We start from the raw sequence: 25052 nt of genomic DNA on the forward strand, positions 1-25052 counted from the left end.
AGTAAACATTGTTTTCTTAAGGCAGAGAGATACCTTTGAAGGTATTTTAAGCAAAGAAGAGATGTTTTAATGGGTGGATGTGGAAGGGACTTTAGTTACATACACAGGAAAAGCATGCTCAATGACAAGCTATGGCACAAAAAACAGGACCTAGTGAGCATAGCATTTCGGAGCTATACCAAGGGAAGAGAGTCTGGGAAGGAGAGTGAGAAGGAATATCCAATAAGGAGTCCAAGGGCTTTCTTGATCTAAAACACCAGGGTTCAAAATGAATTAATGAGTTCCAATGAGTTGATTCTATCTCATTTTCTTAATTAAATGATGTAATGATAATTAGCATCAGTTGAGGTTGAATCCTCCAAAGCAATCTATTAATAATCTGATTTGATTTGAGGCTGTACTCTATCCTGAATAAAAATAATGCAGACAAGCATTATAAGGGAACATCTTTAATATGTAATGTAAAAATAACCATGCTGTCTATTCAAGTAAAACTTGTCTCTAAGTTGCTCTAAGCACCTTAAATATTAAAATGAGGCCCTGTTTTCTCTATAGCAAGAGAGGCAAAATAACAAGCAAAGCTCTTTCCCATCTGGTCATGCCTGTATTTTCAGATCTGTCTTGTGTTCTACCACTTCTTCATCGATCCTCATTCATAAGCACATGAGCTAATTGCTGTTTTCCCCTAAACAGGTCATATTGTTCTTAGCAAACTTTCCCTTGCCATTCTATTTGGCAAGTTTCTGCTCCTCCTTAAAGACTTGGCTGAAATGCCTCAAGTCTCTGTCAAGCCCTCGGTGATGTCTCAATTAGTCCTTTATTTTCAGCACATATACATTTGCACATAATGAACACCTGTAACTTCCTTTAGATCCTCTTTTAGCTCCCGAAGGACCAGGACTATGTTTTATTCACTTTGAGATGTATCCTCAGCATATAGACAGGTACTGATCATAGGTGCCCAAGTGATATTCCAAGCCTGAAAACTATAGGTACCCTGGGGATGGGACCTGCCTTTCACTGTCTATTGCCCTATAGAACGTAAATGAGCCCAGTGTTCTAATATTGCTCTTCCATTGCTTAAAAATTTATTCCTTTACCTTTGTATTTTTCTTTTGGGCCATGCAAACAACACAGAAGTTGTCTAAATAATCAGGTTCCTCCTAACTTGAATTAGACAAAGGAAAGACTTCACTGTGGGAGAATTACATCACAGAACAAATGAGATCATTTGTATTAAAACATCTGACGATTTGATTCTTAGATTTCTTTTTCTATGATGGCCCTTAAGGAACCAGCATTTTCAGTCAAACTAAAAATAGATTATAAATTTATGCTTATAAGTGGTGTCTTAGGCACAAGAATGTTGGATATAAATAGAGTGGACTGGATTTTTAAATTAATACCATATTTCAAAATACCACTTTCTTACCTTGTCCAGTGTATTTAAGATCCTGGTCATGTTTCCAGGAGCTTCATAATATTTATAAAACTGGAATGGGTAGGAGGAATGCTTTATTAGAGGTGGCTTTTCTATAAAGCATCTGAGCATCATGCTACTGTATTTTTAGCTCAATTTGTGAATATTACATGCAGCCTAATAGTGTCTATTTAAATACAACCCTGAAAATTACCTCTTTGCCTTCAGCCTTCATATCAGCGTGAATTCTTTATATGCAAAGATGCAAACGTAGCAAGAAAAACAGATCTTCATCAACATTTGCTTTTGAAGCAAACCTAAGAAATTAGATAATTCTAAATGTCTAATAAAAATATGGTACCCAACTTCCTGTTAGTTGTTCCATTAAATACATTTTCTTTTCTCCTTACCTTTTTTTTTTTTTAAAGATTTTATTTATTTTTTTGACAGATAGAGATCACAAGTAAGCAGAGAAGGAGGCAGAGAGAGAGAGGGAAGCAGGCTCCCCGCTGAGCAGAGAGCCCAATGCGGGGCTCAATCCCAGGACCCTGGGATCATGACCTGAGCCCAAGGCAGAGGCTTAACCCACTGAGCCACTCAGGTGCCCCTTTTCTCCTTACTCTTAACAAAAGGTAATTCCTTTTGACTTTATGAAAATCCTTTGGCTAAGAAATGTTAAGAAATCCACAAAATGAAGACTGAAATGTTTGTGTTCATTTCTTGCTTCTTGGTGGCTCCATTAAACAGCAGTATTTGTGATTCTAGCTTTCCCACAGGGCTCAAAAATACTTTTCTTTTTTTGCCACTCTCCTCCCCTTCCTGTTGTTACCCTTCCTCTTCCAAATCAGAACTGCATTGCCGTAGAATATAAGGCAGATTTATGAATGGATGGATACACAGATGGATAGATGAATAGCAGTGTGATTAAACCAAGCGTGGTAAGTTGTTAATGGTAGAATCTAAGTGGAGGTTTTAGAGACATTCACTATAAGATTCTTTCAACTTTGCCGTGTTGAAAATTGTCATAATTTCTTAGACGTGGTAATCCAGGAAGGGTAGGGTGTCAGGGGCTTTCACTTATTTTGTTTAATTTTTTTACAATTATATTATTAGAAAAAATGAAAAGAAAGCTACATGAAACTGTCTTCATAAATAAAGTCACCAGCTACTGATTTAAATGCCCTTCATGTTTGAAATTCACATTAGGCCGTGCTAAATAACTATGAATGTGTATAATGATTTAGCTGTATGACGATGACCACATTATTACAATAGGAGATTGTTTACATAAGTGTGGTAGATGTAGTCAATGGACTACTATGCAGCCATTAAAACTTATAGCATAGAAACATGCATTGACATATATATCAATCTTATATATAGTGTTTTATATGCATCTAGAATATTATGAATTTATGGATACAGCTGGAAGTACATATATACAAAGATATCAACTCTGAATTACTTGATTATGGATCTTTTTTTCTCAATAGATTTTTTTTCATATTTTCTATTTTTTCCAAAAATAAAGGGTTTCCAGTGTTTTATTTTTGTAACCTAAGAAAGAAGGAAAACAGAAAACAGAAGAAAAGAAAAAAGCCAGGCTATTTTTCTGTGAAAATGGAGCAGGGGGAATGTTGGTAACTGTACATAATTTTTGATCAAGCCAAAAGATTATCTGGGCTTGATTTTTAACTATATCAATGAAATCTGCTCTCTTATATTTTCTTAATCTTGCTCTTACAAAAAGTGCATGTGAAATATGTAAAAACAAATAATTTCATTCATTCTTCTGAAGTTAACTTCTGAAGTGGACTTAACTAGTGGCTTTGAAGGAGAGTTAAGATGTTTTCATGCTGCTAGGCCCAAGGCATTTCATACTTGGAAATGCCCTATCTTTAATCTCTAATTGCATTAGATTTCTGTGTCTGACTCATGAGGAAAAGAAGCTTCAAAGCCGAAATGGTAAAATCTAATTTCTCTCTAAATACACCAACTATTGATATATTTCAGACAATGTGACACCTAGGTTCCAACGTTCCTAACCAAAAAAGCTAAGAGTTCAAGGACGTGCCAGTTAAATAAGAAAAATGTTTTTATTTGTTATGGATCTCTTTTGTCCAAAGAGATTGAAACAATGCACTAGAATTAGGTAATTTTTGTAATCTGTCTCTGATAAGAATGGAGGCAAGAGACTATCACTGTTAATTTTTATTCATCTAGTAAACATTTATTGAACACTTTCTGACTCTGCCATTAATATTTCACTTATTGTTTCCTCTCTAGAAGACGCTTTTTCAGTGGCTCTTGACAGAGAAGTTGGACATGAATAAAAGTAAAAATATGCATGAAGTCCATTTCTGGGTTTCAGTTCTCTGCTCCTCTGGTCCTCTCATGGTGGATGATGTGGAATTTGTAACTCATTTATACATTTACCCCTCTCCCTGGATGCCAGCAGTCTGTGAGTGCCTTCTCACTCCCCCACGATGCCTAACATTTCATTGTCTTCATCTCTTGTCTTCCCCAGGTAAAATGTCCAGTGATCGAGCTCTGAGGAAGCAGCAGCAGTTAAACAACCTTGTTTACATCGTGACAAATCAGGCCAAACCTGGTGACAGAATTGTGGATTTCTGCAGCGGCGGGGTATTACGTCTCTCCTTTTGTTCCCTTTAGTCTTTCCCTGACGATGTGACTTTGCTGTAGTACATTCAAAGTCATGTTTTCGTTTGGCAAGACTGCTGCCTCAGAATGAGAAAAAGCCTTAGGGGCCAAAATTAACTTGTTTCTTTTTCTGCCTTTTCCAGGGCCATGTTGGGATTGTCCTTGCTCACATGCTGCCATCATGTCAGGTAAAATCTGAATAACCCATGAAAGGAAACATCGGGAAGGAAGGAAACAAAGGAAAAAATTATAGCCAATTCAGTTAGCTGAGTCTGTCTGACCTCTGCTCTTTGAATTCATAATCATTCACTCAGGTCACATTATGTGGCACAGATAGTTTTTTTTTTCTTTGAACTAAACTTCTAAGAATCTTAAAGAAAAAGTAGAGTAGGATCACAATACCTTTTTCAATTTCTATACAAGTGTTATATTTTGAAATAACCATTCTGTTGTTAAATAAGATAATTAGTGGTGACACCTGTTTAATTGTCGACATAGTTTTATACCAGAAATACTATCTTCTGAAACTTGTTGAGCATATTCTTTTGGTATCTTGATTTTTATCCATTGTACCAAAATTGTAACAACAATAACAAAATTTGTTAAAGAGAAAAATAAGTTCCAAATTTACCACACTCATCCATCAAATGCTTTTCTCCCCATGTTCTCATCAAGTCGTTGTCCGTGAGGATGCGTATTGCTGCAAATGCTAAAAATGCAAATATAATTTTAGTCACCAGCTTTAACTCAGTATTGTAGCATAAATGTTTTTCCCTATTGCAAATAGTTGTAAATATCATTATTAAAATATCACCAAAATGTAACTACATAGTATGTTTTTAAGGAAATGTACCATCATTTATGCAGTCATTGCCACCATTTGTTAGAAATTTCTTATTTTTTAGTCTTCTGCCATGTGAAATCATTTCTTTGCAAGTGACCATCTTTTAGCCTGAAGTCTAGAATTTGATGACTTTTTAAAAAAATACAAAATGAATGGGGCAGATTCTTTGTTTGTGAACTCTCTGGAAGGTGCAAAATAATTACAGTGATTCCTCACAGAAGAAAAAGATGAACTCATAGACTGGCCAGAATGACATGTAACAGAATGCTGGGGGAGAGAGGGTGGGTAAGAGGGTATTATTCTTTTCCTTTTTTCGAAAATAAAGGGCAAAATAAACAAGGAATCCGGGGGTGGGGGGACTAACAGGTGTCTGTTTTGTTATAAAGGAAAAGTAACAACTTGGTGTTTGGAATTAGAGGAAGAAAGGTCATAAAGTAGAACTGTGGAGAAACAGAATCAGGGATATATGGTTTCTTTTTCTCCCTTCCCAATAGTCTGGACACTTAGAGACACAGTAATAATACTTTGCCCTAATGTCTGAGTTATGTTACTGAATGTATTATTGTTTCCTGGGTGAAATCTAGGTTACATTAATAGAAAACAAGGAATTATCATTAATTCGTGCTAAGAAGAGAAGTGATGAACTAGGTTTAAGCAACATTTGGTTCATTCAAGCAAATATGGAGTATTTTACAGGGATGTTTAATATTGGGGTAAGTAATCAAGCAATTTCAATTTCTTTAATTAAGAAAAATTATATGCCTTACACTAATCAAAGGAGATACTTTTATATTCTTTGCTAAAGAAGTTTATAACCTTTGTTTTCTATCTCTACAGTATAGCACATTAATGAATATTATTTCATTCATAGCACTTCACCATTATGTGATGGAGGTAACATTTGTTTCTCTCCCAGATGAGAGCTTTATCTTCTTCACTGCAGAATGCCCAGTGCCTGAAACAATGCTTGACATGTAGCAAGTGCTTAAAAACAGTTCTTAATTGAATGAACAAATGAATTCTAGTAACAATGACCTCCCTTGGTTTATTTTACATTTTTAAAGGATAATGAAAAGAAAAACAAAGAAATATTGCTGTTATTTCTTATATTTTTTTTAAATAATTTTTTTTTATTTTTAGAGGACCAAATGCTCAATATAGAAAAATACATAATGATACAAAGAAGAATCACCAGTATTTCCACTACTGAGAAATGAATAGTATCAAAAAGCTTTCGTCTTTATATGTTTATGCACACATACAAATGCATATTTACACATATGTTGACATCATACTACATAGATCTTGCTTTAATGGAACACTGTTATAAATCTTTCCCCAACTTATTGATCATGTTTCTTTTTTTTCATGTTATAATGTATAATTATTACTATGATGCTTTGTTTAAGATTTTGATATATTTGCCAAATCACTTTCAAGGAAGATTATGTTTATAAAACATACATGATAGGCTGGTCTAGCTGGAAATCTTCTTCAGTCTCAGAAACTCACACTTTCATGGTTCTTATGATTTTTGTCCAGTGATGTTCATTTCCTAAATATCAACTACTGGAAATTTGTGAGGTTTATTGTTATCTTTTACAGTGAAAATGTATGCAATTTGTTTCCTTTGGAGACATGATCTAGATTGGTTATCTCAGGCCAAGCCTATATGAAGAGAAGTAAACTGTTAATAAGAAAATCCAGGAAATGCAGATATCTGAAAGAGCAAATTCAAATTAACTATATATTTATGTACAACTTAAATTTTACAGAAATACTGACATAAAGTTTAAAGCTTCTCCCAGGAAATGAGATATTAAGCCATTGCCCATGTTACCAGTACACCAGGCAGAGTATTTAAGATGGCAAAATATTGCTGCCCATTTACTTACCTCTCAAATCACAAAATTCCCATCTTATCAGCCATACATCTCTTCACCCTTCTGTGGTTTATAGATGCTAAATCATTCTGGCATATTCTTGTAACTCCCAAGGTCATAATTCACTAACACCAACTGAAAATATGTATGTCTTTTTTGATGTGATATTTTCTCTACATTTCATAATAGTATGTTCATAATGGCTTTTTTCTTCCATAATTACTTTTGTCAAGATATATTGAAAATGAATTAAAATTACTTGGAGGATTAAACTAAAATAAGATTTACTCTCAAGAAAATAATTTTCCCTAGGAGGATAATTGAGGTATTGTCATTAGATAAATCAAACTGAACGCATCAGTGGCTCCAACTCTTGTATTAAATAGATTACAGTGAAAATAGTGTAGCTAGAGAGGAAATCAGAATTGGAAATGCATTAAAACTGCATTAATTCATGATTTTATGGTATTTCAAATAAAGGTTATTTTATAATTTTATAATTTTGTGATTTTGTAGTATTTCGATAACGGTTTAGTTAACATTTATCTTTGCTTAGTAAATACCTTTTTCTTTTACATTTTTTCTTTAGATATGAAAATAATGATGTAAACCAGATTTTAAGGAGAGAATTTTAAAGTCTTAGAATCAACTATCTTTAGAACTTTAAGCAAATCATTTATATGTAAGAATTAAAATATTAATTATTAGTCTTACCTCCATTAATACAACAACCCATAGCAGGCAAAAATGAATAGATTTTCTAATGTTGTTAAACTAGTTTGATCTCAAATAATGAAAGAGAATAAATCTAAATATTTTCACATCTTTTAATTAGGTCTTCCAACATGTTCACCTACTGTACCTGCCCAGTACAACCAGAATCATTGAGGTGGTAATACTGTTTGTTCCAAAGAGTCATCTTGTAGTTTCTGGTTTACATTGTACTTATTTGAGAAATATATATCTTTAGAAGTACAAAAGCCTAATAAGCTTGTAAAAATATTCAGAGTCTCTAGACATTTTAACTTTAACAATGATACTCCATTTTTGCTCTTAAATTTTGCCAAAATTAAAAAAATATATTATTGCTCATTGACTGCAGGGCTTCCCTGAGACAAGCCTAATCATACAGAAGTTTTACATTTTTTACTTTACTTTACATGATATTTGCAGTGATTTATTAATGACATGAAAAATTAGTTATGATGGTAAACAAAGAAAATAAACATAATGGTAAAGAGTATGGACTTTAACATTGGGCAACCTTGTGCCAAAATCTCAGCTTGGCCAATTACTGGCTGTATGACTTTGGGCAATTTATTTAAGTCACTAATCCTCAGTTTTTCCATGTGTAGACTAGGTATAAATACCTGGCTCATAGGATAATGATACAACATATGTGAAGCACTTAGGAGGTCCTGTGTCCTTCAGGAAGTACTCAGTAAATTGGGCCTCCTTTTACTGTTGTCAGTGTGATCTCTGCATTTAAAAAGGGTGGGAGGAATATGCTAATATGGATTTTTTTAAAGGTAGCTATCTCTATACACTGTGTAATAATGTTTTTTCTTTATTATTTTCCATACTTTCAAAATACCTCAAATTTAAAATGTTACTTTTGTATTCATGATAAGGTAAGCAATAAAGATAGAAGACTAAATATGTGTTTAATATTTCATAGATAGAGATAGATAGATAATAGATAGCTTATTTCACCAGGAAAGGCTAATAGGTTCCTAAGGATTATTACAAGGTATCTAAAAGAATTCTGAACATATAAAATATTTTTTTTCTTTCAAAACAACTGATTATTGGGGGTGCCTGGATGGCTCAGTGGGTTAAAGCCTCTGCCTTCGGTCCAGGTCATGATCCCAGGGTCCTGGGATCGAGCCCCACATCTGACTCTGCTCCACGGGGAGCCTGCTTCCTCCTCTCTCTCTGCCTTGTCTCTCTGCCTACTTGTGATCTCTGCCTATCAAATAAGTAAATAAAATCTTAAAAAAAAAAACAGAGACAAAAACAAAAAACAAGTGATTATTACGGAAATACCTTGTTATTTTGTGATTTTGATTATAATGACTATTAGTGTCCTGAGGAAAATACTTTCCCAAAGTAAGAAACATCCAAGAAGAAGAAACATCCCAGTTTCAATACATGTAGCTATATGATCCTGAATTACGTATATGTTATGGGTTGAATGTTAGCGTCCTCTTTCAAAAAATTCCTATGTTGACTTCCTAACCCTTAATGTCACAGAATTAGGAGGTGGGGCCCTTGGGAGGTAATTAGGTCATGAAGGTGGAGCCCTCCTGAAGTGGAATTGGTGCCCTTGTAAGAAGAGAGAGCCTGCTTCCTCTCCTAACTGTCTCTCTGCAAACCAGGAAGGGGTTCCTCACTAGACATTAGATCTGCCAGCACCCTGATCTTGGACTTCTCACCCTCCAGAGCTGTGACAAATAAATGCTTGCTGTTTAACCCACCCACTATATGGTGATTTTTTTTGTTTTTTAATAACTGCTCAAACTAAGACAGTATGTATTGATTAACAACCCTTAAAGGGAAACATAAAAAACTGCTTCACAAATGGATTTTTAAGGCTTAAAAAAGGGGGGAGGATCTATTAATGCTTTGTCTAATGCAAGACAAATAATCTTCATTATTGTGAAAACTTACTTTACAAGATTATGCTTTTTAGGACCTAACTTACAGTGTATATTAATACACATGGTCTCATACAATATTACAGAAAGGAAAAACACACCGTATTGAAAAACAAAAACCTGTATCAATGCTAAACAGCAAATGTTTTTGCTGGGTAATTCCAACAGTAACAGAGTCTTCTGAACCAGGTGATAAGATATTGATTTTTAACAGTATTGGTGAATATTTTCTATATTGTCAATATATATCAAAATCTCAAAATGGTTTATTTTTGAGTTATGTATTTACCTTTTTCTATCTTATCCATAATAAATTTTTATATGATTGTGGTTTATCAGTGCTGAGTGCTTAATTACAAGCTCATTTCAAGTTATGTATGTTAGTATACAATTATACAATGTAATTGTATACAGTACAATAAATATGCAATTATACAATGTAATTCAGTAATACCTTTGATAAATAATTTATATAATCCTTATTTTAAAAGAAAAGGAACTTGAGAAAGTACGTAGTCTGCAGACATAATTTTGAAAAGAAATTAAGGCAAAATAGAGGACTTCCATGTGAAGACAGCAGATAGAGGTATTTCAGTCTCCTTCTCTCCAAGAAAGAGCACATCCCCACATAACAAGGAGAACAAAGACCAGAAGAATCATACTCCATCTTTGATGAACCTACGTTCAAGATTCTGTAATTTGAACCATAATATATCAAGGCAGAAAGCACAGTGAAGCAGAGTGGTAAACTATTGAGTAGAAAAAGAGGAAACAAACTTAAATGCATGAGGAGAAGGAGTGACTGTCAGGAAGCAAGTCACTTTGCTCTCATCGAATCCCAGACAATGTCAAGAATTCAGGACACCAGAAACCTCAGGGGAAGGGGATAAAGAAGAGCTGAAAACATGTTTACTTAAAAATATTTAGATGGCAATTCGCAGACCTGTACCCCTGGGACTAATAATACATTATATGTTAATAAAAAATTTTTTAAAAAAATATTTAGAGACCCAGATACTTACCTCCATCTTGTGTAGACTCCATGACTCCTGCAAGGAACTAGAAGGTTTTTCTATGAAGAAACTGAGCCCAGAGATGCTCAAGATACAGGGATACTGGGCACAGAGGAGGGCAAGGGTGATGTGCCATACTGAAAACAAGGACTCAATGGGAATCTGTGTACTGAATGATGGATTTCTTCTCCCTCACCCCCCAGTTGCCCTTACTTCCAGAACTTCAGAAGTTGGAATCATGTTCTCAATCAAAGAGATCAAAAAATGTTTGTCTTTAGAATCAGAGCTGTCCCCAGAGAAAATGACTATAGACACTATAGCTGTAATTTAAAAAAAAAAAAAAGCAGCCAACCACCTGATCACTCAGTCACTAGTGAAGCCCACCAGTCTTCAAGCCTTTCATTCAGTACTTCCAGTCAACTTCTTAGTGATTCGCTCTTTAATGTGAACTGACAGCCAAGGAATATCAGATGTGGAAAACATCTGAAACAGAAGATAGAGACCAAAAGCATACATAACAAAGGATCTCATCCATGGAGAGATCAGAGAAGATACTACATGAAGGAAACAAGCGCAGAATGAAAAGATGGGGTGGGGGGGAGGAACGAAAAATGAACTAACAGAGAACAAGAAGGAACTTCTTGGAAATTAATAATATGTTAACCAAAATTGAAAAAAAAGAACAAGTAGAAAATCTAAAAAATGAAGTATGACATCACCTGTAAAAATAGAACAAAAAAAGAAATAGAACCCGAAATAAAACACTTGTTTTTTAAAGTGTGAAAGTAATGAAGAAAATGTTAACATCTCAAGAAATGTACTTCAGGAAACACCTAGAAGATGTGTTTCACTGACACAAGAGAGTAATAAGAAAAAGGAAAAAGTGGGATCGAACACAAAAGGAGGTGAAGAAAATTCTCAGTATGGTGGCAAAGGAAATCTCAGGACCAGAGCTAGGCAAAAGGCCTAGAAAGCATTGAGTCGTTTAGTTAAAGGTCAGAAAGCCCAGGAAAGATTTTCAGGAAAGAAAAATGAGACTGATTACTTAGTAGTTTTTATACAGTGGAAAGTTATACAATAGGGCATTTTACAGAGCTTTTGAGTAGGGAGAGGCCTGAGTGTTAAAAAAAAAAATTGCAGGGGCACCTGGGTGGCTCAGTGGGTTAAAGCCTCTGCCTTCGGCTCAGGTCATGATCCCAGGGTCCTGGGATCGAGCCCTGCATCGGGCTCTCTGCTCCGTGGAGAGCCTGCTTTCTCCTCTCTTCTCTCTCCCTGCCTGCCTCTCTGCCTACCTGTGATCTCTGTCTATCAAATAAATAAATTTAAAAAATTTTAATAAAAAAATTAAAATTTAAAATTAAAATTAAATTTTAAAAAATTGTATAACACGCTTAGCTCAGCAGTGAACAGTATATATGTAAAGCAACAATAATAAAGACATTATATAAATACTTAAAGTTGGACGTAATATTAAGAGCATGGTAAAAGGAGGGGCGCCTGGGTGGCTCAGTGGGTTAAAGCCTCTGCCTTCGGCTCGGGTCGTAATCTCAGGGTCCTGGGATCAAGCCCCGCATCGGGCTCTCTGCTCAGCAGGGAGCCTGCTTCCCCCTCTTTCTCTGCCTGCCTCTCTGCCCACTTGTGATCTCTCTCTCTGTCAAATAAATAAATAAAATCTTTAAAAAAAAAAAAAGAGCATGGTAAAAGGGAAAAGGATGTAAATATAAAAAAACAAACCACTTCATCAAATAAAACTTCATCTTCCATAATGGAAAATCAATAGATAATGTCTAATATTTATAAATCAAGGGATAACAGTCTGCACTTATTATATCAAAGAAGTGCTAGATTTTAGGAAAGAAAACCAGGGAGTTGAAAAGCATTGGCTTTGGTTGCCAGATGTTCTAGGGGTGGAAGAGTGTACAGAACAAAGGACTCTTTGTTATTACTGTAAAGCCAATTATCTATCATATAATTGCACAAAAGTTTTCAAAGGGATTGGGGAGAGAACATGAGTGCACAGTTAGGACCACACCTACTTCTGTCTAAGATATTTGATTAAGAATCCTTCTTTGAGAAGCAAAGGTTCAGAGCCTAATTGGGCTGGGCAAATTTAGAGATCATCCAGTTCATCCTTCTCATTTTACAGATGGAGCAGTTGAAGCTATCTGTATCTACATAGGAGCATAGCAAGTTAATGTGAGAGCTGGGCCTGGAGTCCAGTAGATGACTTTCTATTCATTCCCTATCTCTCAGAAAGGAGCAAATAGAACATGGAGAACTTGAGCCAAGTTTGTTATCAGGCAGTTGTTTAAGTTTAAATCTTGGCTTCGTCACTTGTGACCTCAGACCAGGTCTTGCTGGCTGGGTGACTTTGGACATGTTATTGCGAATGGAGATAGTAAGAGCTACTTGACATATTAAACTAAGATAATAATTAAATGATTAAATTAAAAAATCAATGTAAAGATTTTGACATCTAGCAGATACTGAATACATGCTAGTTCCCTATCTTCTTGTAATTTCAGAACATAGTAGGACCAATGAAATGAATAAAAGAGAGGGGATGTATTTGTAAAGAGTAGTTATCTAGGATGGAGGCCCCAAACTGTCTGAGTAACGGTCTTTGATTTGCTGTGTGACCTGGAACAGGTTACTTACCCTCTCTGAGCCTCATTTCCTTATCTTAAAGTAGTACCTACTTAGATATTTGCACACCCCTATTCACAGCAGCACTATTCCCAATAGCCAAGGGGTGGAAGCAACTCAAATGTCCGTGGACAGATGAATAGATAAACAAAATGTGATATATATACATATGTACATGTATACATATATATAATATAAGCAAAATGTGATATATATAATATATATGTATATATACACATATATACACAAATGTGATATATATATATATTTTATATATATATGTTTTATTTATATATATATATATATATATATATATATATATATATATAATTTAGCCTTTGAAAAACAAGGAAATCTTATAATGCTACAACCTGGATGAAACTTGAGGATGCTAAGTGAAATGAGCCAGTTACAAAAAGAAATACTGTAAAGTTCCTCTTATATGAGGTATCTAAGGTAATTCCATGCATGGAAACAGAAAGCAGAATGGTGGTTACCAGGAGCTGAGGGGAAGCAGAAAAGGGAAGTTGCTGTTCAGTTGGTATGGAGTTTCAGTTTTTTTGTTTTATTTTTAAAGACTTTATCTATTTACGAGAGAGAGAGGGAGAGAGGGAGCATGAGAGGGGAGAGAGTCAGAGGGAGAAGCAAACTCCCCACCGAGCAGGGATTCCAATGCGGAACTTGATCCCAGGACTCCAGGATCATGACCTGAGCCAAAGGCAGTTGCTTAACCAACTGAGCCACCCAGGTGCCCCTGGAGTTTCAGTTTTGCAAGATGAAAAAGTTTGCAACAATGTGTACACTTAAAAATTGTTAAGATGCAGGGGGCCTGGGTGACTCAGTGGGTTAAAGCCTTTGCCTTCGGCTCAGGTCATGATCCCAGGGTCCTGGGATCGAGCCCCGCATCGGGCTCCCTGCTCAGTGGGGAGCCTGCTTCCTCCTCTCTCTGCCTGCCTCTCTGCCTACTTGTGATCTCTCTCTCTGTCAAATAAATAAAATCTTAAAAAAAGTTAAGATGGTAAATCTTATATATATTTTTACCACAATAAAAAGGTAAACTTAAAAAGTTATACTTAACTTTGTAGGGTTATTGTGTTAAATGAGCAAATACATGGAAAGCACTTAATGACTTACTCAATAAATATTAAATTTTATATTATTACTAATGTTAGTATCACTCCGTATTTTATGAAAATGCCATCTGTTCTTTTGCCTGCGTGCTTGTTACTTCTTTGCTTTCTAAACTCCTTTCTACTCTACAAGGCCCTCCTCAAATGCCACCTACTCCAGGACTCCCTGCCTGAATTCTCCCCATCTGAATATGCCCTGCCCCTCCTTTGATGTTTCTGTTTCTATTTTTTGAGTGGCACTTAACATATTCTGTCTTGTATTAAGACAAGTTTGTGTACTGTTTGTGTCTTGTTGTATGTGTAGTGTTTTCCTCTTCTTTGTATCCCCTGTAAATCACACACATGAGAGACATGATATTTTATGAACTTTATGAGTTGTTTCAACATATATGATTCCCAGGTGGAGTCGATTAATGTATTAAGTAGTTTGGATTCCATTGTTACTATGACAGAACATACAACAGGGGTTATATTTTTGACCTTTGCATTCCCAGTCACCACCATAATACCAATGTATACAAAATGCCCGGTGATTGTTGAATGAGTGAATGATGACTGAATGAATAAATTCTGCAATTTCTAGGACTGTAAGCAGTAATTATAGGCCTTTAATGATTAATACAAGACAATAGCAAATTACTGAACAAAATCACCTTTATGTTGCTGTAGAAACTCTCTATATCAGTTGTCTCATGATTTTTTTTACAGTGTATTTCTTTTAATAAGGATTGAAATAAGACACAAAAATTGCAATGGTTAATATGACTCTTAAAGCTGATAATTTATAGGTTTTCACCTGCTTTAGTTTTCTATTTCTCTTGTCAAAAAAAATGACCACAAATTTAGCAGCTTAAAATAACACCAATTTGTTATCTCACAGTTCTGTAGATGAGAAATCCAGATGGGCTCAGCTAGTTTCTGTGCTCCAGGTGTCATGAGGTCCAAGTCAGCTGCTGCTTTGGTGTGGCTCTTATCTAAAGGCTCTGAGGGAGATCCACTTCCGGGATGATTCAGGTTGTCGGGAGAATTTAGTTCCATACATTGTAAGATTAAGGTTCCAGCTCCTTTGCTGGCTCAGCCAGGATTCATTCTCCACTTCTAGAGCTACCCATGAAAGCCAGCAATGGTAGTTCAAGTCATTCTCTTGCCTCAAATCTCTGACTTTTCCTTGGGTCTCATATCTCTTGCTTCCGATCTGAGAAAGTTCTCTCCTTTGAAGGCCTCATGTGATTCAATTGAGCCCACCCATGTAAATCCAGAATAATCTTGGTATTTTCATGTTCTTAATCTTGAATTACATCTGAAAAAAAATCCTTTTGCCATGTTGACAGGTTTCAGGTATGGGCACGTAGATGCATTCCTCCTCCTATACTATCCCAGTCTCTTTTTTTCCCTTAAAGTTTGTTTACATGACCATGTTGTTTCTCCTGTAGAATTTCCCTCAATTTGGATTTTGCTGGTCAGATCCCCCTGGTGTTGTATCACATATTACCCTGTTCCCGAGATTGCTTAGAAATGGGCGCTTAGATCTAGATTGTAGGAACATAATCAGATCAGGTTTACTTTGGGGTAAGACTGTATCATAGGTGGTGGTGTGTTCTGTCAGTAGGCACTTCCATCTGGCTGTCTCTTGTGCAACCTTAGCAGCTTTTGTGGTCATTGACCTTAGCTCCATTACTTCAGCAAGGATTGCGCAAGGGTGATATTCTTCTTATCTTATCATTCCATCTTCGTTTACTTTCCTTTATTAACTGTTCGGTTATGCAGAGGTACAGTCAGTACATTAGGAAAGACCGGATAAAATTTGATTCTTCCCCTATATTTTCTGGATTTTAAAGTGAGTTGGTTATGTACTGAAAGTGACCAGTTTTTTTTTTTCCCCCAGTTTGATTATGGACTCATCAGTTTAATGTTTGAAATACTTACTATTACTGTATTGCACTTCTTATTCTTGCTGATGCTCAGATGTTTGTTCAGTGGGAGTCTCCTGAGGTTAGCTCCTGAGTCCTATCGATAGGTCTTTAGTAGTATTTCATATCTCCATGCTTGCCGCATAACACGATGTTCCAGCTCATCTTATGCATATCCTGCCTCCTACCTGGCAGCGGCTATTCCTTCATGCAGCTCTAAATTGTTTTTAAATGAAAATGCTATTTCGATTAGCACAATTTAGGTACTGGGGATAGTCATTGCCACTGGTTTGGTCTTCCAGGATTTACTGTGGTCTGAGCAAGGCAATTTTTTTTTTTTTTTTAATCATCGTGGGTAAATACTGACACTTCCAATTTAAATTCAGGACTGTGGGATTTTTTTTTTCTAAGATTTTTTATTTATTTATTTGACAGACAGAGATCACAAGTAGGCAGAGAAAGGAAGGGAAGCAGGCTCCCTGCTGAGCACAGAGCCCAATGCGGACCCTAGGATCATGACCTGAGCAGAAGGCAGAGGCTTTAACCCATTGAGCCACCCAGGTGCCCCGAGAACTATGGGATTTTAACTTTTTAGCCTCACTTAGCTATCTCATATCTCTTTCTTCTTTCTCCTATGCTTTAAAAAAAATAATAATAATAAAAAATAAAGCTCTGTTTCCTAATGGCACCAGCATATTTCTTATTTGCTTTATCTCACAATATACACATTTGAGTCTTAAAACAAAAATACAGACACCAGTGATGGTTACTGAAAATAGTTTGAGAACTGTTTTAACATTATTTTTCACTTAATAATCTCTACCATGGCCCTGTAGAGAAATGTTCCTCATTCCTTTTCAGAGCTTCAGAGCAAGCCGCGAGTCCTCTTTCAATGGAAAATTGGCTTGTTTCCATCTTGTTGTTATTTCAAATATTGCTTCAATGAATAAATCTTTTTATGTTTTGGCCAGTGTCTCCCTTGAACAGATTTTTAGAAGTGAGGTCGCAAATTACTCATGTAATTTTCCTGGATATTGCTAAATTCCTCCTTCATGGGGTTGTGATATTTTTATATTCCCACCAGCAATGTATGACATTATCTGTTTCCCCATACCCTGGCCCATAGATTGTCATCAAATTTTAGAATTTTGCCAGTTTAATAGGTGATAAGTAGTATCTTAATGTAATAGTTCTCTTATTTTGAACAATATTGAACAACTTTGGTTTAAGACAATATTCACATATTTTTGTTTCTGGACTTTCCAAATCTTTTGTCCATTTTACCATCAGATTATATACTCTTTATTTTCAGAAACTTGCTATGTATTAGGGATATTAACTTTTTGTTTTTGTTAATGCTTTAAGTTGCCAATTTTTTTCTCACTTTGTCATTTGTCTTTTTATGTATCTTTTTTGTTTCTTTGCCATCTAATTTTTTTCATTTTTGTCAAATTTATTAACCTTACTCTTTATTGTATATAGAATTTCAGACATAATTAAGTATTTCCACTCCCCTAGGTTATAGAGGAATTCATTCAAGGTTGTTGTTGTTGTTTTGCGCTTTAAAATCTCTAATCCATTTGAAATATACTATGTGTGGTGAGAAGAAAAGATCTCATTTTATTTTTCATATGGCTGTCAAGTTAACTCAACATCGCTTATTAAAAAGCCCATCTTTGGGGCACCTAGCTGACTCAGTTGGTAGAGCATGCAACTCTTGATCTCAGGGTTGTAAGTTCGAGCCCCATGTTGGGTATAGAGATTACTTAAAAATAAAATCTTAAAAAAAATGAATTAAAAGTACATCTTTTTCCCAGTGGTTTGAAGTGCCACCTTTGTTTTATGTTCAATGTTCATATTCAGATTGTTCTATTGATCTATATCTCTCTTCGTTATTTGCCTGTTCTTTCTGATCTGCATTTGGTAACAATGGGAATTAGGAGCATATGAAGCAATAAAACCTTTTAGGACTAAAATTCATTGTGTAAACAGTTTTTAGATTTAGTTGTTTTGTTTAAATGAGGGAAATAAACTCATTATTTTGCATGTAGCAAAGGGAATGTGAACCTAAGTGAAGAGAGATTTATAAAAGTAAATTGTCTAAGCTTTTAAGAGCCTTGAAAGGGTTTTGCAGGGAAGCAGCCTGATGTAATTAATGCATGGGTTCAGGCTCTGGGGTCAGGATCCTGCCGCTCAGAATCTGCTTTGTTGTGGGCATGTTCTTAATTTCTCTGAGCCTTAGTTTCCTTACTTCTAAAACAGAGATAAAAATCTTTCAGGGCCTTTGTAGGCATAGAAAGATCTGCATGCCTTCACCCAACATAGTGTCCCCACATAAAGGACACTCAGGGAGTGTTGGTTCTATTTTCTTCCCCTCCAGGGGAATATGCATCTACAACTTTTACGGTGAGGTTTTCTCTAGCTACTCATGAAAATAAGAACTAGCCTGATTCTTACCCTGCAAAGCTGATTAAATAAGAGGGACAGATGAGAAATCAAAGTTCTTTACTTGCAGTTACCCAGTAGTGGTGCCTCCACCAAATGGCAACCTTCCCAGACTTGATTTTCAGAGTGAAAGAGGATTGACAACAACCACGGGGACTGTTGACTTCTAAATCAATGTAAGCCTAAAAGGAGGGGAAATTCAGAAGGATTGAGAGCAGAAATCATGCTTTCCTCTTCCCAATACAGCATTACTTTTGGTTTTCCAGTTTAAGAAGGGAATCTAGCTTATGATACTCACATTCAGAAATTTCTAGAAAATCTCCTCTTCACTCTGAAAGACCCTCCCTACCTTGAAGTTGTCAGAGATCTGAGCATATTTCTGACAAAATGCTATATTTTTTTAAGATCACCATATCAGATTTTTTTCCACAGGGTCCTGTTTTGCTTTATTTAGCCTAATAATTTTCATAATTGTCTACTTTAGATTGTGATATAATATAGGTATATTTAAGGAATTTGTTTTGAAAACATATCTTAAGGTCATTTTTAGGGTTTTTTTTTATGAATTACTGAAGCCCTAATCAGATTCCAATTCATAATTTTATTCCTTCCTTTTTTAAAAAACCCATTGAGAGTAGTTTATGTAATTCACCAATGTTAAGACCTGTTATATGAATATGAAAAGGGAATCCATAAATATGATTTGATCAGTTTTCCTAGAACATTGTTTAGATTATATTCATATAGCATTTGAAGGAATGTTTTCAAATACGTTTTTATTTAATTTTTGCAACATCCTTGTTATATGTCAGTACTGTTAACCATAGTTCATAGTTGAGCAGACCGAGGCCCAAGGAAGTTAAATTTTACATGGCCCAGGATCTCCTAGGCTACTACAGTTTGAAACTAGACATTCGGATTTCAATCTCGTGTTCTTGCCACAATGCTACAACTGAACTAAATTAATAATCACCAAGAGCACCAGTTTAGACATGCATACATATTGAATTTTCCATATTTAACATCATGTCAGATTTTCCATTGAATGATCTTATGTTTCCTTTGCAGTGTTCCATTTGTAATCTTTCAGCCTTGCTTAGCTTTCTTAATTAATATGAATAGCTGACTAGCCTTTTGGTATGTCCAGATGGGAACTATCTAAACTATTATGGAATAATGTTCTGGTAACTTGAAACCTCCAGGGGATCAGTCCTCACAAAGAGTTAAAAAAAGGGAAAAAAAAAAAGGAAAGAAAGAAGAAGGCACAGAAGCAGCAGTGCTGGTGAAGCAGGAACTCAGTGCTGACGTCCGGTTTTGTTTTCCAGGTGGCACTGCATGCTTGCGGAGTGGCCACAGACATGGTGATTGAGCACTGCATCAAAACACGGGCTTCCTTTGTCACCTGCCCTTGCTGTTACGGTTTCATTCAGAACACCTCAAAGTTTCATTTTCCCAAAAGGTGAAATGTCATGTTCGCCCTAAGGCACCAATGTGGGGAACAGAACTAAAGCACGAAACTCCTTTGATAACAAAGTTGCAGTGAAATTTCAGTTTGAACTCACTTCCTCCTCCCACAAAGGCAGGTACTGTTTAGGAGTTGTGTAAGGAAGGGAAGCTCTCCTCCCCGGCTGCTCCTTGAGTTTTCTCCTGCATGCAGCTCCTCAACTTTAGAAGCAAGTCTGTCTGAGAGTGAGCTGACTAGAAATCTGAAAGGTTCGGCATTTCTCATCACCTATGAGAGGCAGTGGGTGCTGTGGTTAAGCGCTTAGGACCTCCTCTGACTTTTTTAAGTCGTGTCACCTCAGGCAATTAACTTCAGCTCTTTTTGCCTACATTTTCTCATCTAAAAAATGAAGGTTATAATAGAAACCAACTCAGGGTTTTTGTGAGAATTGAATGATGGATATGTAAAGCACTTAGAAGCAGCATAGAGTAAGCATTCGATAAAATGTGAGCTGTTGCCAGGTACAGTGTTTTTAAATACTGCCCATGAGTGCTGATGAATCTGCAAGCCGGACAGCCATTTCTATAGTCCTTCTTATCCCACCTCCAAGAGGGAGACATTTTACTTCTCACCACTTTGACCTAACCTGTTGGAGGGCTAGTGTCATGATGCTTATGACATTTCACTCTCTGAACCATAGTTATTGAGAATCATGCTGATCATTTTAATTATAGAATAGATTAAATATTTTAGTTTTAAAATTGTATTATGTATCATAAAAAAGACTTCTGGCCACTTGCATGATTACTTTTAAGAAATCTTAGAAAATTTCCATCAGAAATTATATTTAAAGGCTTCTATCCGAGTAAAGTAATAAAGTACAAATAATAGCTTTCTTTTTCTTTGTCTTTGATTTTTTTTCTTTATTTTCATTGTTTTGTTCTTTACCACAATTTGCAACTAGTTGAGAGAAAACCAAAGGAGCTTTGGAAAAGCAAATAAGTATAACTTAAGGTTTATTCAATAGCTGAAATTTCACTCTGCTCTGAATCTATACAGATAAAATGTATTTTTTACAACCCAGCAAGAAATCTGTAAGTCTAGCACTATAAATATTTTTAAGAATGTTAATTTGAGTTATTCAGCCTGTCGCTTCATTTAGTTGATTTTAAAATCTTACTTTAGTGCCTGTCAGCTTTTTCGTATCTCTGTAGGTTTATTGCCATTTTCTCCTTTTGTCATTGGAAGACACTCCCAGGCCATTATCCCCCTGCCTTGAGCACCCCAGTGTCAGGTGCCAGACAACTAGGGACAGCCCCTATCCCCCAAACCACAAACATTATCCAAACTACCCAGTCCTAAGCTTGCTCATCCTGCCTTACCATCTCTTCCTGTGGAATCCCTAATAAACGCTCTTGCCCACATTGTATCCCACTCCCTCTGTCTCCTACAGCCCTGGTGCTTCCCCATGCGGCCCTGTGTGGCTTGGCATGCCCTCTCCTCTTGGGAATTGTTGGGAAAAAAAACTATCTTTTCAATGGCAAACATCTCCTCATCTGTTAGCCTCACCATACCTAAATAGTAGTAAAACCTACATTTTAAAACCCCTGGATCTGTGTACACCCGTGTGGGGAAGAGAAAAAAAAAAATGGTAGTGCATCTCTAATAGTGTAAACAATCTTTGAAAAATTTTTCGAAATTAATAGCATATTGAGAGTATGTTTTTTACTTTTTATAAAGACATTTCAAACTGGCATAACTTTTAGTTTAAGATAACATTATGTACTCCTCAGATAAAATACCTACTTTTGTTTAGAGTTGCTTCTATATTTCTATAATATTATAGAAATAGAGTATTTCTGCTCCTAATCTTTGTTATCTTGATTCCTAATCTTTGGTGTTTAAAATAACTTTTTTTCTTTTCTATTTCAGTGAACAATTCAAGAAAACTTTATCATATAAGGTAAACTTAAAAAATTCTAGATATATTTCTAATATACTTTTTATTCTGTCTTTGTATTTTTCCCCTCCCAAATTTCTAATGGGATATATAATCTATAGTTATCTTGGAATTACTCATCAACATGTAATATTGGGAGTGGGTATTTTTTTATGTTTTGTTTTATTTTGTAAATCAAGATTCAAGTCCAAGGTGGCAAGATTTGTGAAGGGTCTGAGAGTTTAGCCTGTAAGCTCACATGCTAGCCTCCCACAGTTTCGTGGATGCCGGCAGATGGGAGACTTCTGAGTCAGACACCTGGCAGGAGCACCCAGACGATCCTCATTTTTGTCCTGACTTCCTGAGACCCAGTTCCCACACAGCAGCACAAAAAGGGCCACACGACAGCTACATGCACAGTGAATTGCATTACAGGAGAGGGAAACTGAGCTTAGGAAACCCAGATGTTTTAAGATTTAATCTTTAAGCAAGCAGTCCTGCCCTTTGCTCCAGAGTGAGACAGTATGTATTTTCCACAGTTGCTCACTATATAAACATCTTTGAGAAGATACTCTAGAACACAGGCACACTTTTCTGTAAAAGGTCGGACAGTAAAAAATTTTAGGTTTTGTCAGGCACTTAAAAACCTCCCCACTATTCTACTTTGTCCTTGCCATTCTTGTTGCTTTTGGTGGTGGTGGTGTACAATCCTTTAAAAATGTAAAGACTGGTTTTAACTTCGGAGCCATAGAGAAAGAGGTCATAGACTGGATTTGGCTTATAGGCTGGGGTTTGTCAAACCCTGGTCTGGAACAAAAGCAGTTCCTCTTCTCATAAGGCATGAAGAAACACAAGAACTGTTTCTCAGCAGTAATCAGAACATTACATAGTTTTGAGGTATCAATCTGAGCAAACTAGTTTCCAGCTTTCCGAATATCACCAACTAATTCGTCAATAACATGACATAATGCAGTGTAGAAAATGGTAATGATATTTGCCAGAAATATATGTGTAATTCCATTAAAACTTGATAAATCAGATTCTTAGTTCACTTCTTGCACAGACACACTAAAAATATATAGTCTCATTTTACATGCCAGCCCTACCTTTCAAGATTTTTCCTATCTCCATCCAACAGTTAAGTAGTGGGGGACAGTGACCTAAAAATGTTCATTTCTACCACCTTGGCACATATATTTCCTTCACCTCTACTTTATAACCCTTAAACAGGCACCTCCAACTCTGTCTCCCACCCTCCCTTCCCCCCTCCTTACCCCTCCCCCTGCTCTGAGCATACATAGAAACCTACAGAGGAAGAGTGCTGATGCCTTCATCCAGAACCATACTTTCCTGGTCTTTGCCTACTGGATTTTAAAGTTTGTATGTCTTAGGGAACTCTAAGGTTTTTTGGGAAACATCAGGACCCAGGGAACTTTATCTTCTAAGATTCAAAACACCTTACCTTTCTTTTATAAGACCCTGCCAATAAAGTAGACAATGAGTTGGAAAATAAACAAAAACTAGGCCCCTGTTTTTAATGCCTCCTTGAGTGATGCTAGCTTTAAAAAAAACTGAGAGGATGCATGGAAAAAACCTAGGTCAGTGAAGAGGTCAGGTGCCACAGTCTCATGGGCTAGAAAAGATAACATTTCTAAAGAATAGCAACAGGGCACCCAGTTCACCTCTGTCTGCTCCTTCTCCCACACCCCCAAAAGCTGCTTGACCATCAGCCCTTTTGAGGGTCACAGGTATTAAGGCACCAGAGAGAGGTCTGAACTTCCTGGATACTGTGGCAAGAGATTTCTTAACTGAACCATGAGAGGTGAGCTGCCAGGCAGAACTAAGTGGAGGCAGTGCCCAGATATCTTGAGAGTTACGTTGGGAGAGTTTTTCTCCATAGTTCAGTTTATTTATTTATTTATTTATTTATTTATTTTAAGATTTTATTTATTTATTTGACAGACAGAGATCACAAATAGGCAGAGAGGCAGGCAGAGAGAGAGAGGAGGAAGCAGGCTCCCTGCTGAGCAGAGAGCCCGATGTGGGGCTCGATCCCAGGACCCTGGGATCATGACCTGAGCCGAAGGCAGAGGATTTAACCCACGAAGCCACCCGGGCACCCCTCCGCAGTTCAGTTTAGCCAGAAAACCTTGAACTGACTTGTTGCTCTGTGCCTTCCCCTTCCAGAATATAACTTCTAGTGGGGAGCACACATCCACAAATAATTCCAGTAAAATCTGGTGAAGACACCACAGGTGATTGCCTCAACGTTAAGAGATCTTGACTTTCAAACACGATGAAGACAAAGGGCATGCTTTTTCTGGCCTTTTCTTCAAATTCTATAATTCTAAATCCTTCCTCTGCCCTTTTGTTGATGCCAGTTCATGGCTGCTTAATACAAGTTACTCATTTGAACCATTTTATTAGTATCCTATCCATTGGCCACTAAATTTTACAGTGACCATTACAATCCTGTTGTTTTAATGCATAGAAGTTGAGACAGAAGTAACCCTTCAAAAAAGAACCAAGATCACACAGTCACCTCAGTTACCTTATTTAAAAAAATGGAATATACAAAATGTACAAAAGACTAAAGGGGACAAATGAGCAATCAGAGTTCAAGCCTTTGGCTAAGCTGCCAGGTGAGATCATTTACAGACGTGGACCCTGCATCTGTTCCGAGTGCACAGCTGTCATGGGAGTACTGCCGTATCCCCACTCTGCCCGAGCACTCACCTTTGGCTGCTCACAGGTTTCAGAGCCCTGTGTGGACTCATCCGCTCTCTGTTCCTAGGAAGGCTTGTTCTTTTTGCATGAAAGCAGTCTTTCCTAAAATGGTCAAGCTGAACAATAATTTCCCTCCCACTCGCTCAGGTTATTCTTATGGTTGTCCTTAAAGTAGAAGTAGATGCCCCTCCAGCAGCCCTTTCGAGTGAGAGGAAAGTGAGTGAGCCAGCTTCCTCTCCTCTAGAGGAACAAGGGAAGAGGCCAGAAAAGTGTCCAAGCAGCCAGCACTCTGCTGGGTATCCCAGAGAACCACAGAACTACAGAACCCACATG

At 36.5% G+C, this 25052-nt stretch overlaps 1 protein-coding gene across 1 annotated transcript in view; it reads left to right on the top strand.

The window, feature by feature from the left end:
- The window catches only part of GSTCD (glutathione S-transferase C-terminal domain containing), a gene marked incomplete at its 3' end in the record, with an annotated part of 114626 nt that overhangs the window by 85948 nt on the left and 3626 nt on the right, over positions 1-25052 (top strand). The window contains exons 6-10 of the mRNA XM_080796845.1: positions 3948-4063; positions 4225-4269; positions 5510-5638; positions 19935-20068; positions 21986-22016. Of these exons, the coding sequence (XP_080652971.1) occupies positions 3948-4063; positions 4225-4269; positions 5510-5638; positions 19935-20068; positions 21986-22016 (455 nt within the window). The remainder of the gene's footprint in view (positions 1-3947; positions 4064-4224; positions 4270-5509; positions 5639-19934; positions 20069-21985; positions 22017-25052) is intronic.

The sequence above is a fragment of the Martes martes genome, assembly GCF_963455335.1.
Source record: "Martes martes genome assembly, chromosome: 2".
NCBI lineage: Eukaryota > Metazoa > Chordata > Mammalia > Carnivora > Mustelidae > Martes > Martes martes.